The 17,887-nt window shown below is 36.6% G+C and overlaps 1 protein-coding gene across 2 annotated transcripts in view; it reads left to right on the top strand.

Annotated features, from left to right (window-relative positions):
• UNC5C (unc-5 netrin receptor C) overlaps nt 1-17,887 on the top strand; it is a 370,552-nt gene that overhangs the window by 294,545 nt on the left and 58,120 nt on the right. For both annotated transcript variants that reach the window (XM_033106151.1, XM_033106150.1), the window contains exons 5-7: nt 5,737-5,917; nt 9,315-9,482; nt 12,000-12,164. In XM_033106151.1, coding sequence (XP_032962042.1) covers nt 5,737-5,917; nt 9,315-9,482; nt 12,000-12,164 — 514 coding nt within the window. The remainder of the gene's footprint in view (nt 1-5,736; nt 5,918-9,314; nt 9,483-11,999; nt 12,165-17,887) is intronic.

The following is a 17,887-nucleotide window of genomic DNA, read 5'->3' as shown; positions in this document are numbered from 1 at the left end:
TTTGACATTGATTGAGAAAGGGAGACACTGGAAGGCTGGAGATGAGGTACGACATGATGTGACTTAGGGATAAATATTACTCTAACTACTTTGTTAAGAATAACTTGTGGAGGGACAAGGGGTAAAGCAAGATGTGAAGTTGTTGCAATAATCCAGGAGAGAAATGATGGTGACTTGAACCAGGAAGTCAGTGGTAGTAAGGGGACGAGATTTCAATGTGTTGCTCTGATATTAAATGGACAAAGGAAGTAGAAGAGAGGAGTCAAGGCTAAGTCTGAGGTTTTTGTCTAAGTAACTGGAAGGATGGCGTTGGCATTAACTGAGATGGGTAAGGCTATGGGAGGAGCAGGCCTGGAAGGGCAGTTCAGGAGGTTGTTATTAGACAACCGAGTGGAGTTGTAAGAAGGCAGTTGAATATATGAGTCTGGAGTTCAGGGGTGGGCTCTGAACTGGAGATAAATTTAGGAAGTCATCTGCATGAGACTGGATGAGCTAATCAAGGAAGTGAATATGGATGGAAAATAGAAAAACGAAGGGTTCCTAGGATAGAGCCAACACCGGGGAACAGACTTCAGCTCACGGAAGTCGTGGGGAATGAGTGAGGTAGGAAAAAAAGCAGGAAAGTGCCATGTCCAGAAAAACCAAGCGAGGAGCGGAGAGGGATGAACTGGGTCAAACAGTGCTGCTGAGTCAAGTAAGAGAGCACTGGGCCCTCACCAGCACATCTCACACAGTGAAAGTAATTGTGACTTTGAAAAGAGCAGTCTGAGGAAATGGTAGAGGTGGAGGCAGACTGGAATAGATTCAGTAGAGATGAAGAAGAGAGGAATTGGAAAGAGTAAATATAAACAACTATTCCAAGGTGTTCTGTGAGGTGAGCAGAGGAATGTGGGGGTAACTAGGCGCAGAAATGAGTGGGGAGGGATTTTATTATAAGTTGTGAAAAATAATTGCACGTCTGATGGAAATGATTCAGTGGAGAGAGAACATGAATGATTCAAGAGAGAGAGAAGAGAATTGCTGGGGCACACGCTTGAATAAGAGAGAGGGAATGGGGTTCAGAGTACAAATGAGAGGTGACAGGTCAGAGCACAGAGAGCTTACCCAGAAACAAGAGAGGGTACAGAGCAGAGAGGGGGAGTTTTGGAAATTGTCTCATGATTGTCAGTTTTCTCAGTGACATAGAAATCTTGGTCATCAGCTGAAAGTGAGGATAGAGGAGGAGGGAGTGTTTAACAAAAGAGGAGAATTTGTGAAATAGGTGTCTAAGAGTGTGGGGCAGCAAATAGACCATGAAAATAGAGTATGACTTTCAGGCAGAATTAAGGGCCCACTTGAGTTCTGTTATCATGAATTTAAGATGAGTCCATTGATTGTGTCTGTTCAGAGCCATGGTCCACTGCAAGGATACAAAGGTAGTATAGGGGAAGTGTGACCAAGTGAGCACCTTGAAATGAGAGAGGGGTGCAAGGGTTGAGGATATAATGCGAAGGGTTATTGATAAAGTCAGACACTGGAATTTACACCTGGTCAAAAGAAAGAGGGAACACAAGAGGGGTGAGGATAAAGTTGGTAAACTCAATTGATTGTAGGTCCTGGTGCAGGTTTGTTGAAATAGGGGTCCTAGAGAGAATAACTAGGAAAGACAGAAAATGGTAAAAAGAGAGGATGATTGAAACTGAGTGTGTGGAGGTTTTGCAATTATTGGTTAAAGACAGGAGTTAGGCTAGTGCTGCTCAAACTTTAATGTGCATGCAAATCCCCTGAAGTTCTCATTATGATGTACATTTTTGATTCAGTTAGTCTAGGTGGGTAGAGCCTGTGATTTTGCATTTCTATGACGCTCCCAGGTGACATTGATGCTATTGGTCCAAGGATCTCATTTGAAAGGCAATGGTCTAGAGTGGTATGTCGTGATCCCAGCAGCAAACCACGGCCCCTTGCAGAGTTTAAAAAATACTGATGCTAGACCAGTCTTAACCAATGAATCAGAGTTTCTCTGGGTTGGATTTAGAATTGATATGTTATAAATGTTCTCCAAGTTATGTTGCAGTGAAGCCAGGATTGAAAACCTCTGGCCTAGAATATATAACTATGAGGGTAAGTGACTTAGAGGCCAAGATCATTGCAAAAAGAAGGTTATGGAACTGAGGGGCCAAGACGTTAAAAGTGTAATCCTGTGGTTAAGACACCAAAAATTATGACAGAAATTGTACTGGATAAAATGACTGTGAGTCCAGAGGTCTATAGATGACTACAAAAAATATGGCAATTGGGTGACATAATCGAATGGCATGAGATTGAAAGCAGATTTATTTGTAGAGAGAGGTTTGGAATAGACAATGCAAAACAAGGACACTTACTGTACTGCCATGTTATTTTATTAGATTTGTTAGATTTGGGAAGTCAAATATCCGCCATTTGAGAGGATTCAAAAAGAAGCAGTAGTATAATGAAGAACTAGGTTTTAGTTAGAGAAAAATGAAGAAAACAATCTTAAAAGAGATTGACATTTTGGAAGATTTTACTGCTGTATTCCAAGGCAGTAAAGATTTTGAGACTTTTGGAGGGCGGGTGATAGAGATGCATAGAGCAGGGTAAGGATTCTAGTACAGGAGGGAGTGATGACCTGCCGTCTGGACCCGAACCTCTCGTGGAGATGATGGTCTCAAAGCAGGGCATTGTGGCACAACTGGGAGTACTAGAGCATAGGGAATGGTGGGGAGGGGTTTTGCCAGAAGTCAGAGAAGTCCTTGGCTCCCTTCTCCATTTCTATAGCTGTTTCCTAGCAGTAGAACCCTTGGTTTCTTCAAACAAAGGTATACAAATGAACCCCATGTGGAAAACAGATCAAGGAAGAGCTTCTTTGGTTAAAGCCAGAGTTCGGACAGGAGGACAGTGCCCCCTCGCAGGGCCCCAGGGACCTCCTCAGCACCTCTGAGGCTCCTCAGGGGTCCTTGAAGCTCCAGGGTTGGTAAGAGACACCCAAGGAAAGTGCAAAGTCATGTATAAGAAAGGAAAGACCATATACCCAACAATCATGTAAGTCTTTTTAAGTCTCTTGTCAACTGTTCCGATTGCTCACTTTTTAACATGTAACAAACTCTTCAAATAAACAAGTGATTTCCAATATCCCTTGAGATCTCTTTATGTCCCTTATGATCAGGAATAATAATACTGCTGTGAACTGATATTATATAAATAGGAAAACCCTAATTTTGAACAGTCATGACTTAGGGCATGTTCTCCAGAAGCAAACCATGAGGCAAAGATTTGAATGCAAGTGCTTTTTATGGATATGCTCCCAGGAGAGCCTCAGAGGTGGATGGAGCCAGGAAGAGAAAAAAATAGAAACCCAGAAAGAGTGTAAATTCAGTCGAAGTTTTAAGGAGGTAGCTTCAGCCTAATTTCTGCAGGAGAATGCTGGAGAGTAACCACTTAGGTTCTGACCCCCACTCACCACCATTGTCCACAAGGCTTATTTCCACACCCTGTGAGCCAATGCAAAGGGGAAAGTTAGGGGAGTGGGCTGTGAACTGCTACACTTCCAGGAAGAGTCCTGGAGCCTAAGTGCTGTCCTTCAAAAAAGAGTAGCAGTATGGGTCCTTGAAAGAAAAGCCCACAGAGCACATGCACACACAAACACACATACACACACACACACACATACACACACACACACACATGCACAAGTGGAAGTGATCCAAGACCAGCTCAGTGGAACCCAACAGTGACTTCTATAAGTGGAAAGCTTTCTTTAGAATAGTATAGACAACCCAGGTAAAGATTAGATTATGTGTGTGTGTGTGTGTGTGTGTGTGTGTGTGTGTATACATTTTTAATGTGTTTCATTAATTCATGTTTTATTAATTTGTTCTTTCATAGATTTTATTTTTCCCTTTTTTTATTAGTTTCAGGTGTGCAAAGTAACATAATAGTTACTGAAAATAAGACCTAGCCAGACAATCAGCTCTAATGCGTCTTTTGGAGCAAAAAGTAATATAAGACCCAATCTTATTTTATTATAATATAAGACCGGGTCTTCATAATATAATGTAATATAATATAATATAATACCAGGTCTTATATTAATTTTTCTCCAAAAGATGCATTAGAGCTGATTGTCCAGCTAGGTTTTATTTTCGGGCAACACGGTAAACATTTACATCCCTCACAAGATTCAACAAATATTAATGTCAGCTTTCAATTACTGTCAAGTAGATTTCTGACAGTATGAATTTTTCTCCCTTACCCCTTGCAGTTCTAGCAGGATCACATTACCATACACATAGGGCCATATTTTGAGAAAATCCAGGTCGAGTGAGTATGAATATCTGATCAAATATATCCAAGCATGGCCCTGATTGAATGTGCTGTCTGTATTTGAAAACAAAATGTGTGCTTTAAAGTTCCACTGTTTTAGATGGATTCTATTCTCTTTCTCAATTCCATTAGTGTAAATACCAAGAATGGTTATCTATTTCAAAATGTACATAATTACAAATAGTTGCTCTTATCTACTTCCTCATACATTTATTTCAGGATTGTTGTTTGTTTCTGTTTTTCTCTATAAATGGTGGCCTCTCTTGTATGGATTAAAGGAACGTTATTGTAGAGTCCCAGCATTAGATTTAATTCAGAGCTGTGCAACGTCAAGCCCACTGACAGATTTAGAGATTAATTTCCAGACTTTCTTGTGGTGCCAGAGAAGTTCCTTAATATTTTGAAAATGGCAACACTATTTACTCCCTACCACTAAAGGTTACCTGTATCCACATCCACACTAATATAAAAAGAAACGTTAAGTGTGGTAAATATCAATATCGTTTTGCTTTGTGGAAAAACCTGTGCACAGGAAAAAGAATGAGACACAGGACAAGAAATAGTTTTTCCTTCCTAAGGACAGCTTATACAAATATATCTTGCCTCCTTTCATTCTATGGGAATAATGTTGCTATTGCTAAATTGATATTATTTGCATAGAAAAAAAATGTAGTTTAATAGTTTTGGACAGTCATTTCTGAGGTCACGTTCCCCAGAAGCAAACCATGAGCCAAAGATTTGATGCTACTTATAGACAAAAGGAGAGATTTCAGTATGACTTATATGCTATTTGGATTATATTGAGAGTTGGTAGAAATGCTTCCCCCCAACCCCCAAGTATTTTGGCTTAGATGCATCTCCAAATATGTGTTTACTACATTTAAAAGTAAGTGCATTTTCAGGGAAATTTAATCCAAATGTTCCAGCAAAGCTACACGTAAATCATCCAAATGTTGTATTATTAGAGCTACATGATATGTAAGATGCCTTTTGAGCTTTTTAAATTGTTCTTATAGTCTTTACTGAAAAGCAGCAGGTAAGTTGCCAAGAGTCAACAAATCAAATAGCAGAAGGTTCGAGTTCAGTTTGAAATGCGTAGCCTATTATTTTTGATTGGGTTCTGAACTTGGCAGTGCCAGTTCTCTCTTCCTGCCTGCAGGGCAAAGTGGAAACAATTTGAACACTGTATTTCCCAGTGGGTTCATTGGCATTTGAGAATAGCACAGTACACACAGAATCAGCATGTTTGGCAGGTGAGTGATCCCTCGCATGACCTCAGAAAGTTACTTCCTCCCAGTTTGCAGAAGTTCATAGCACGGAGCAATACGATACATATTGCAAAACCCACGTTAGAATGGCAGCCATCAAGGGACCCATAGTTGGGAATTAACTATTTCTCTTGTGCATCTTTAGGTGGAATGGTTGAAAAATGAAGACATAATTGATCCCGTCGAAGATCGGAACTTTTATATTACTATTGATCACAACCTTATCATCAAGCAAGCCCGCCTCTCAGATACTGCAAACTATACCTGTGTCGCCAAAAACATTGTTGCCAAGAGGAAAAGCACAACGGCAACTGTCATCGTCTATGGTGAGTGAGCTGTTGGGTTGGCACTCTAGTTCATGTCAAACTGCAGTTTCCCATTTTAATTTGAAATATCAAACAAGAGGCCCGTTTTCAATCGCCATTGCTGCTCTCTTCCAGCTTCTCACGTGGACATTGAGAAGTTTAACTGCTTCTCTGATACTCATAGAAAGACTAGATTTGGGAATTCCTAGCCCTTTTTTCAGTCAGTTTGTAGGAAAGTGAAAGAAAGTGCCAGTAGATATCCCTGCTTCCCTAAATTCTCCCCTCTCCATACCCTGGACCACTGAGATCTAGAGTGAGTTCAGAGATGAAGCTGCTTAAAGCAGTCTGCTGCTACTTCTGTGGTTCTTGGCTCAGTCCAGTGGTTGCAAAGCATCAGGTAAACTGGAGCTGACATGTTCCCCAAACACCTCAGAGCAACTTCCACTTCCTAGAACTTTCTTTACACACTCCATTAGGGGCATTCTGTGTGAAGACAAGCACGGCCATTGCCAAGTGGCCCTAATCCCACCATGTGGCAAGGTTCAACATCATGGCTTCAGGAACCTTCCTTCCCACTCTCTGGCCCTTTCTAACCGGTCTCATCTCTAAGCCTATCATTTCTCCAGAAGTAGTAAACAACTTCCTAGCCAATTTTGCTGTGACGTATGATGCTTTATCTCCCTGTATGGTTTAGAACTCAGTGGTTTTCTAGTCATTCCATGAGTAGTTCCAGCACCCCAGCTAATCTTTAAGCTCCTTTATGGACTAAATGACAACTCTGTATATTCATGTATTTCTCACAGTTTAGACACATAGTAAGTCTTCATATTCTCAATGAGTTATTGTCTCTAAGGGAACTGAACCACATTGGGAAAGATTTGGAGGTTATGCAACCTCCTGAATGATATGACTATTATTTAGAATGCAAGGAAGATTTTCATGGCTGCTTCAGTGTAAAATAAACTCTAGGGGCCTTAGTGTCTGGATGAGTGACAGAGTGATAGTCACTATCAAGTATCTGTCTCCTGGTACTTACTTAGAGCAGATGGTACCATAAGGATGGATGTGTCCTCATGTGGGAGGGAATTATGAGAATAGAAACGACTCTGATGCCCCAAAGGCCGAACACAGTGACGCTTTAAAACCGTCATTTTCATTACAGAGATGCAAAGTATTTTCTTTTAATCCTCTGAATACTCTGAGGTTTAATTTCCTAGTCAAGATAATGGCTATGTTGAATTATAAGCAATTGCATTTCCTTAGTCACAGTGATATATTTCCTACTTTTTGTCTTTTTCTAAACTGAATGAGTTAACAGCATTGAAAATGCAAAAGAGGAATGAGGCTCATGACAGCACATACCAATTATAAATAACTAATGAAGGCAGGCTCTGTATAGATGTGTTATATAGACGTTTAATACACATGCAAATCTCTTTTCCTAGGTAGACCACACTTTCCATACCCAATAATTACAATCAATAGTCACAAGTAATCAGTAATTACGAACCACAAATTGTCTTCAGGAAGACTCAAACATAAGTAACAAGCATTTTGAGTTCAGAAAATAGCATCGGACTAGCTAGCGGTCAGGAGTCTTGTGTTCTAGAACTAGTTCTACCACTAACTGGCCTTCAGTTGGTCACTTAACCAGGATGCTTTGAGCCCTTGTCACCTTCTTCATAAAATGAGGGAATAAGCCTAGGATCTTCAAAGACTTTTATTTTCTCTAAAAGTTTAAGATTATTCATTTCTCATTAAAATCCTAGCAAAGAATACATGTACACGATAACCCCAAATATCATCTTTGCAGTATGCGAATGAGCAATTTATACTGACAATTCTACAACATTTGAAGTTTTGTCAGGTGAAGCAGGTTAAGTTGCTTTTTGGAACATTAACTGAGATTCTACCTATCAACCATCTCCTTGTGCTTTTCACAGCCTCAGAAAATAAGTTGTCCAAGGCTCACAGGTTGGGTTCACCAGAAGTCCACAGGAAAACATATACATCTAACCAGTATTTCAGTTTCGAGTCAGTTGTATATATTTATCTTATTTTAATTAGTGCTGTTTTTAGATTGCAAATATATATCCATTACAGAAAATTTGGGAAGCATAGAAATGGTTAAAGAAGAAAATACCTATAATCTTGTCATTTTGAAATGACAAGAAATTCCAGAAATAGCTTTAAAAATATACTACTGATATTTTCTATACATCAATAGGACTTTAAAACATGAGATATAAATATATGCTTTACTTAAAACATAATATTGACATATTCATCTATTATTAAATACACTTCTCCAGCATCATTTTTAATGGCTGCCTAGGAGTAAGTCACATGAATATATGTGGTTTACTGTTTTCCTATTGTTGAACATTACTGTTGTTTTCGATTATTTATCATTACATAAAAGAATAACTCTGCTGTGAAAAGTGCACTTGTCTGAATCTGTGTACATGACACATTCATGATTATTCCCTATTATGTAGGTTTCTAGAAAAGGAGATGTTGGGCATTTTATGTGCACATATGTTTATGTTTCTTGAATGGCTAATACTCTTTTTTACTACCAGGAGGCATATGCATATATTAGTTTTGTCATATCTTAACTACCAGCAAATAATTTTTGTTAGAAATTGCTTAATTACAATAATTTTATAGACTCACATTATTGAAGTACTAAAATATAACAAAATATTTTCTAGAGTGATATTTCCAGTGGTAAATAAAGAACAGAGTGTTACAGTGTAGGTTTTATAATCTCACCTATACTAACATCTCCATCAAATACCATAATTAGCCTTTATACATAAAATAAGTGTCCATTTCTATTACATCAACTAATCGCCAATTCAATCAAATAGCTATTCAATTATTTAAAATTTAGCAATGTAAGACTTTATTTCTTAACAAGTTTCAATGGTTAGTTAATAAAACTGGCTAAAAATCCTTGAAAGGTTGTAAAGTTGACATATGCTAAGGAAAAATAATCAATCATCTGTTAAGAAAAGGCTAAATGATTTTATTCAGTTCCCATGTTTCTGATCCACTTACAGCCTTGACATAAGGATGTAAACATTTTTATTTGAGATAAGCTGTCAAAAGTAATTTTTGGAGCTTGATTAGGTAAGGGGATGTATTTAAAAAATAAAAGAAAGAGAACACAGTCCTATTTACTTTTCTGAGGAGGTGAGTAAATATTGGTAATTAATTTTATTTATCTCTACCCTTAGATTCTTCAGCTCCGCAACAAAACTTTGAATGTAATGATGTGCAATATCTCTCATGGCTTTGAAATTTTAGATGTTTTATGGTCATTTGGGAGATAACTTTTCGTGTATGTGGTTTGTGTGTCTTTGTGTGCATGCACATATGTTTAATCTACATTTTATTATTTACCTCCTTCCAGTAAATGGTGGCTGGTCCACCTGGACAGAGTGGTCTGTGTGTAATAGCCGTTGTGGACGAGGGTATCAGAAACGCACAAGGACCTGTACCAACCCAGCGCCACTTAATGGTGGTGCCTTCTGTGAAGGGCAGAGCGTGCAGAAAATAGCCTGTACCACTTTATGCCCAGGTAAATAAACCAGTGTTTTCATTCCAAATGTCTCCTATCACTCTAAAAATAAGTTTTAAGGGATATATGCAAAGCCTTATTCTTGACCTGAATGTGTGATAAACATTATTTAAATCCATCATATCAAGTCAATGCTTATATTGCTTGGAAGTGAAGTATTTTCTGCCAAAAGAGTACTTACCTTTATTACCTAAACATGCAAAATAGTATAAAACAAGACATTAAACACTTATAAACACAATCCCTCTCTATTACCAAATAAAATTACAGGAGCCAAGGTTTCAGGTTCTATAACTCAAGGGATTTGAACAGAATTGAAAGCCACACATTTTAGGAATAACAACCCTTGATCTTCAGAAAGCCATAGAAATTCATTGGAACTGAAATTTAAAAATGTTTTAGACTGAAATATTTGATATTTGGTGTCAGTTTCTGGGCAAGGGCAAATAAAACATTTGGAATCAATTAAAAGGAAGTCTAAGCTTTGTGACACATGAGCTAATAGATTTTGAAAATACAATGCAGTCAGTTCTTTATTACCTGTTCATGTTGGTCACCTATTTTGTGAGTTATTTGCAGTGGTATCGATGCCAAGATTGTAGTCCTCTGCCTCGGAGCATCTTTCTGTGCTTTTCCATGTTATCACCAGGTATTATTTGAACTTATATAATGTCGGACAAAATCAAAACCAAAACTCACCAAAATGCCTAATTACATAATAAATTGAAAAGTTCAGCTAAAATTATTTGGAAATAATCCATAAATTTAGTGCATTCCATAAAGGTAGTTATTATATTGTCAGTTTCATTATTAAGATTCATAGTCTTCTTACTTCCCTTTATTTTGCCTAATGTTTGTCTGGTTTATACTTTAATAGAACCTTTCTCAGAGATGGATTGAAGAAATGAACCGAAGAGAAAAACATAATCTATATTATTTATGCCTGTGTTGATTTCCAAATATCAAAACAGTATCCCACATTGAACCCTTTGAGAACTTTTATTTATGGAACAAATTTTGACACTTGGCTAGGCTTAGAATTTCATTATTTTATCTTGTACTCTCCTATGTAGAGAGCTAAGTACTCTCCTATGTACTCCTCTATCTAGATGTTGATTCCCACAATAAAAAATTCACTTAGCAATCTGAATTAAAATAGAAGTGTGTGTGTGTGTGTGTGTGTGTGTGTGTGTGAGTGTGTGTGTGTGTCTGGGTCAATGCAAATGCATTTTCCCCAGATAGTTAGGAGCTGCTTACACAGCCAGCTCTGTATGATTGAAATATTAATGCATTCATCATTTTTTTCACGTGGGTATGTTTATATCTCTACATAGTAAGCATACTATATTTACACAATAATTTGAATACAAAATCATATAGTAGAGTATTAAAATTGATATAATTTCTATCAATATGCCGTTATAAGATGCTATGTGTATTAGATGTTCAATGAATGATCTTTAACATTGTTTTACATTGAATTCTATTTAATCATAATTATTTATGTATTTCAGGGAAAATTATAAAAACTTAACTCTGGTCAATATTTTTATCCTATTAATGTAATAACCTTTAAAGACTGAATTTTAAAATATGACCTTAGTCAAATTTACTATATATTTCTTTTCAAATTAGGATTGAAGTCATGGAGGGTTTTTTTTGTTTGTTTGTTTGTTTTTAAATAGAGGTATCTCAGCTCATTATCGTTGAAATTACTGACAAACCAGCCACCAAAATTAGGAAGAAAGTGAGTCAACTCTAAGTGACTGAATCACAGCAAAATATTGGGAATGTGACTCAGTGTATTTTTTAAATAAAAATAGAAATGTGTACATCATAACATAATGGAGTGGAATCATCAAATAATAAATGGAAAATAATATTGTTTTTTCAAGAAGTCACTGAAGAAAATCTCAGCAGAATCAACTAGCCTGGATGAAAAATCTAATCAAAAGTGTATATAGATCACAGACAGATGATCGATCGATGATAGATAGATAATAGATAGATAGATAGATAGATAGATAGATAGATAGATAGATAGATAGATAGATAGATGGATGGATAATGTAGATTTCTTCCCCTTCTACCATCCTCTTGTCCTTATCTCCACATAGGTTTACTTGCACTGCCCATATGACATGAAGAAATCTTAGGTCTAAAAAGAATCCCCCAATTTTCAACACAAAATCTAGAAGTTTCCTATTTAATGAAAAAAGGGGCAGCACCATGATTTATTTTTATGTAGCTCCTAGTGACAACTTTGGTTTCTGTCCCATTAAGCTTCCCTTGCTTTGTCAGTGAGGAAGGAGTCACACCGTTCGTGTGGAGAGTTCACGGAACCTAGCGGATGTAAGCAGAGCACGCTCTACTTCCAGTGGTTGAGATGAATGTAGTCCTTAGTGGGACATTTTCTTTAGTTTTTGTTTGTTTGTTTGTTTGTTTTTTATACATGAGCTCTGTCCTCAAGCAGCTCCTTCTCCCTTTGACCTGACGCTGAGCTTTTCTCTGTGGCAGTGGATGGCAGGTGGACCTCCTGGAGCAAGTGGTCTACTTGTGGGACAGAGTGCACACACTGGCGCAGGAGGGAGTGCACGGCGCCAGCCCCTAAGAACGGAGGCAAGGACTGCGATGGTCTCGTCTTGCAATCCAAGAACTGTACTGATGGGCTTTGCATGCAGAGTAAGTCTATTTGAGAGAACGACAGACACTGGGGAAGTCTGAGATTTTTACCAGTTAGATTTCTTTGAAGAATATACTAGAAATTAAAAATTATTTGACAACAACAAAAATGCAATAATATACCAATATCTTAGCTCTCTCCCAAAATTGAAAATGGTAAACTTTCAGAAACCAGAAGGAATAATAACTGTGTCCAGTTAACAAATACTATGTGCAGTATTGCTTTCCTAAGAGCAAAGAATGATTTAGTGATTTCCATAGAGGGGCTGTCATCCTTTCCAGGATAAAAACCACTACTCAGTTTTATTAGAGTGCACAAAAGGGAGCCCTAAACTTTTCAAAGGGTCACATGACTTCCAAAACGTAAGCTATTTGTTCCTAATTCATGACCATTACCAAACTATCCAAAGGGTATATAATATATATAAGGACAGGAAACATTTCTGCAGGTAGATCTACCAATTTACAAGTGTTTAGTGGAATTGTCTTCACAACTCCTTGAAAATGCTGGGATTTGTTAGAAATCATAATGTTTGTTTAAAGGAAATAATGTTAATAAAACATAAATTTAAAAAATGGGTGTAGAAGATTGGCTCAGCAATATAATAGGTGCTTCAGCTAAATAGTCCCCATTTTTCACAGCTTTGTTCCTTAGGTTTTCTTAATGAGATGGTTGTTTGATTTTCATACCTGTGAACTCTTACCCCTTTATTGAGGAGCCCTTAGATCAGGGGTATCCAAACTTTTTTCAACGTTTTTTACCAAGGACCATATGCTGTAAAACACACAAACAGCAGGGCCACTCACTGGAGGTGAAGTACGTATTGCCTCACCTGGTTTATTAAATTAAACTAAATATATTTTTGGAATTTGCTGTGGGCCAATTAAAAATGGATTGCGGGCCGCAGTTGGCCCACGGGCCGCAGTTGGCCCACGGGCCGCAGTTGGCCCGCGGACCACAGTTTGGACACCCCTGCCTTAGATGTACAAAATCTACCATCTCTTTCATGACCATGAATTAAGGTACTAAGAATTTTTTTGAAATCACACCTATACCGATGAATGGATCAAACAATGTCCTGTCTTTGGATCTTACCTAATGGCAGCCAAATGTTGACATTTCTTATAATACATTACAAATTGTTTGTGGAATACAAGCAACCAAATGTATTTGTGTAGAAGCATTTAACAGTAAAATATTTTATTTTCACCATATTTATGAAATTCTGTTCCAGAGTTTATATACACAGGGACCTTTAAAGAGAAACCTTACTCAAAATACAAATAAGTAATTATGTTGCTGACACAGAATAAAAAATGCCACAGGCCTTTTGTTTTTCTATTCCTGGGAGGATGCATTCTTGAGACTGGGCTGCTGCTGAGTGTAAAAAGCACGGCTTCTGGTTAGGATTTTGGGACTGCTGCTGTGCATCTCCCTAAGTTTGTACCTTAAGTGCAAGAATGCAAAGAATACAGCCGTTTTACTACCCATTTATCCAGAGAGGCAGGGTTTGTTCCTTTAGGCGTGAGTTTGAGTAAGGATGAAAATAAAAACATACTACATGCAAGTTATTCTTTTAACATTTTTATAATTTAGTACTCTTCCTTTAGTGTTTGACAAATTGATTCACGTGATCTAAAAGTAGCAATATTTGAAGTTCCTCTCTTCCGCCGCCCCCCTGCCCCCCACCCCTAACTCTCCTTCCCTTCTGGCCTCCCTCTCCCTCTCTCAGTGTTATATTTCAACTTTGGGTGATTTAGTGCTTACTGCTTCTATTGTGCATATTTAAAAATTCCCAAAGTAACCTATTTAATAAAGAATACAATGCTGCAAGATGGAGCACTGGGCCTTTTATTAGTTACACAAATGACACATTCTAAATTATGACATTTATCAAATACAAACATAAAATACTCAAGGTAAGATTTTCATGAGAGCATTCCCTTAGCATCTAGCTTATTTCTTACAGCATTAATAGAATTCTTTCTTATGGTTGCATATTTGCCAATAATGATAGCATGAAGTGTGTGTGGACATAAAGAAAGGGAATGAGGCTACAAGAGGGTTTTGTTGTTGTTTGTTTTTATTTGTTTATTTTTTATTAAGTCTCTTGTTAGCCTGAAACATTTGGATGTTTGGATTAAAATCAGTCAGTTCAAAAGCTATTCTCTTTTACAATTCTGATTTGCTATAGTAACAGCCCCTACTAAGTCAATAAATTCTTTCATTTGCCCTCCTATATCTACTCTAGTGAAACAGAGAATTGTAGTCTGTACTACTATCGATTTCCTCGACGATAAAAAACCACAGAGATATTGCTGCACTGTGTAACTGTAGTATTTTATAGTGAAAGCCATAGTTACCGGTTCCCAGTGAAGCTGGGTGTTTCTGGCATAACATTGTTGCCAAAGTTTTGCAAAGAAATAATATGGCTCTTGACCTTTATTTTGGAAAACAAAAGACTTTCTAATAGTGAAAATATCAAGCTTGCAAGAGGAACAAGTCTGTATTAAGAAAAAGAATTTGAGTAGAAAAAGACAGCCAGAAAGTTGCAATTGACGGTTAAGAATTATCATTTAATATGCATTTACTTTAGGAGAGGTGTGTCTTCAATGCATTAATAAATAGTTCTTCATCAATATTATCTCAAAATAAAGCTAGCCCACAGGTATGCAACACAACCTCGGCATGCACTTGAAATTATCTACAAATGATTCTGATATAAATATAGATATGCTGCTAGGTAGGAGAAATTCAGAATTCATAATTATGTCAGTAGAATTCAGTTACCTGATAATGTAGTGTAGTATATTTTAAAAGCCAAATTGGTACTTAAAAGCAATACAATGTGAAATATATAGAAAATATTACTATCAATGCTTATTCACTAACTTGTTCAAAACAATCATATTCAGACACATTTATACCTTAACCACCATCCTCATTACAAAATGACAAACACATTTGACTCAAGATATGCAGAAATATTGGATGAAATATTTAAACATAAAAGACAGACACACATATAGAGTGTGTATGTGTGTGTGTGTGTGTGTGTGTGAGAGAGAGAGAGAGAGAGAGAGAGAGAGAGAGAGTAACAGAGAGAGGGGGGGAGAGAGAGAGAGAGGGAGAGAGAGAGAAAATGAATCAAAAGGATCAAGTTCAAGAGAAAGAGGGCAATCCTCAAATACCAGAAATGAGGTAGGAACTAAATTCTAGAGCAATAACTGTCTGAGTGGACACCAGAATAACCAAGAAGGGCATTGGACATGGCTGTAGGATGTAAGCTATAAGATATATTCTTACTTGACATGGATTTAGGGGTTGGGAGTTAAGAGTTTCGGTTTTGGCACAGAGGCAGAAGCCCTGGATTTGCAATAGCCTGAGGCTGAGAGTTGAAAGCAAGAAGCCTGGGTAAAAGCTGGGTCTCATAAATGGCTGCCCCACCATGAAAAATAACTAGAAAAATTTTACCAACCAAGCTAGGGAAGCCACAGGAAAATTCATGGTAGAGGAAAGAAAAATGAAATCTTCACTTAAATAAAACTTAAAATAAAACCACAATCCTAAACCCAGCTCTGGTATGGAGTCTAAGATACAGTACAGAGAACAAAAAGAAAATGAAAGATGTGTAATTTACATAATTGGTAAATTCTGGAGTACCACCAGAAGCAAACAGCAAGCCATTTTTTAGAGTTCTTTCCACAACCCAAGTGTACTGGTCTATGATAAAAATAGCCTACTCCTGAAAATGAACTTCTAATACAAAATTTCCTATCACCCAAGGGAGCACAGTCTGCTGTAAGGGAGAGTCAGCAACATAGTAATAGGTGAGTTAGCACTCTCATAACATAGACTCATAGAGCAATCTGAATGAGACTATAAAATAAATAAAAATAAAAAGACAAACTGTAGTTTTAAAAGGAATATAAGCATAAATGAAAGAATAGAATGCAGTAAAAAAGGCAGACAGATTTGGGGAAAAATCAAATGAAATTTCTAGAATTGTAAACATGATGAGTGAAAGTTAAAACTTGGTGGAAGATTAAAAATCAGAGCAGATCAGAGAGAGCTTTAGAAAAAGTTAAAGAGAAAATTAGTAAAATAGAATGTAGAATTCATGAAACTTCTCAGAATACAGGGAAAACAGATAAAGTGAGTGATTATATAAAATGGAGATTAAAACAGATGGAAGATAAAATAAGAAAATCCAAAATTTATTACTAAAAAGAGCAAAATTAAAAATGTTCAAACAATCAAGAAAGAGAGGGCTTACTACTTGTTAACTCTCACTAGTAAACTACTAAAACTATAAAAATTGATTCTTTTAAAAAAAGAGAAACCATTTAAGAGGCAGTTGAAAAAAATAGATGAAATTAAATTATAGACAACAGTAACAGAATATGGGAAGGTGTGATCGAAGTTAAATTTTTCTAATTTCCATATATTGTTCAGGAAAAGAACAGTAATACTATTTGCATTAGACTTTTACTGAGTCAAGTGTTCCAGTTAAAATGTTACAACTGACTACACATAAAAGTTGAATGGATAAATTCAAAATAAGATTTTTAAGGTCAGAACAGGAATGGTAAAGAAAGAAGAAAAAATATAGTAAATGAAAATAATAAATAAGCTGGTATACATCAGAGATCAAGGAAAAAACTGTATATCTTGTTTGCTGGAGTCTAGGGATTTGAAATGTAGCAAAATCACTAACACATCCTGGGAATTTGGTCACATTGATTCAAATTAGATTAAATTTAAATTAGATTACCAAAAAAGTATTTGCACAAATACTTGCATAAAAGCCCTAGTTGTATAAAATCCTAGGTGACAAGAGTTACTTATAGCCAGTAAATCAATTGTGTATATAAAAGGATTATGAAGACGTGGGGATTTGGAACTGAATTAAAGTTTTGCATTATTTCCCAGTTGCCTATTATATACACTTTGCAAACATACTTATTCTTAAACTCTTTGATAAATTGGATTCATTATGTGATGCTGTGTAATTTCATTTGTGAAACAAGGTTGTGGTCTTTAAGCAATTTCATTAGCTCTACTAAATTTTTTAGGCCATTCATACATATTAGTTGATATTGAAGTGTAATGTATGTCATGTATTTATTACACTGGACATATCAGCATTGGCCTGAAAAAGTATTTCCTACATTGGAGACACCGCCTTCAAATTAAGAACTTCTAGAAATTGGTGTTTTTTCACTAGAATGCAGTATTAATGATTAGTTAAAAACCATCAGTCACTTAATGTCCCAGAAAGAAGTTGGGCATTTTTGGTTAAGCACATTGTTAACTTTAAAAACAATTTAACCACTGGAGTCCTTTGGTATGCTAAGTGGTGTGGATTGCATTGAACAAGAAAGGATATAGATTGACTTGGAGTGTTTTTCACTGTTGACAATAACTAAACACACTTGTCTGATATGTCTGATATGAGAAACTTAACATTAATAACAGGTTAGACTGTTTTTACTTAATAATACTACAGAATAATATATCTTATTCAGAAAGCAGTAGTGGAAGGTTCATTGTGCTGTGTATCCATTTAGCTTTCTTTATATCATTCCTAAAATTATATGAAGGTAGCCCCTATATGGGTTTGCCATGTGGTTTTGAAATAGGATTTACATAAAATGGTTCAGGCAATAAAGGGGAGGGGAAGAAGAGAGGGAGGGAGAGAGAAAAAAACCTAGACACAGTT

Source organism: Rhinolophus ferrumequinum, chromosome 5 (genome assembly GCF_004115265.2).
Source record: "Rhinolophus ferrumequinum isolate MPI-CBG mRhiFer1 chromosome 5, mRhiFer1_v1.p, whole genome shotgun sequence".
Taxonomy (NCBI): Eukaryota; Metazoa; Chordata; class Mammalia; order Chiroptera; family Rhinolophidae; genus Rhinolophus; species Rhinolophus ferrumequinum.
The sequence above is the reverse complement of the archived record's forward strand: the minus strand, read 5'-3'. Positions and strand labels throughout refer to the sequence as shown.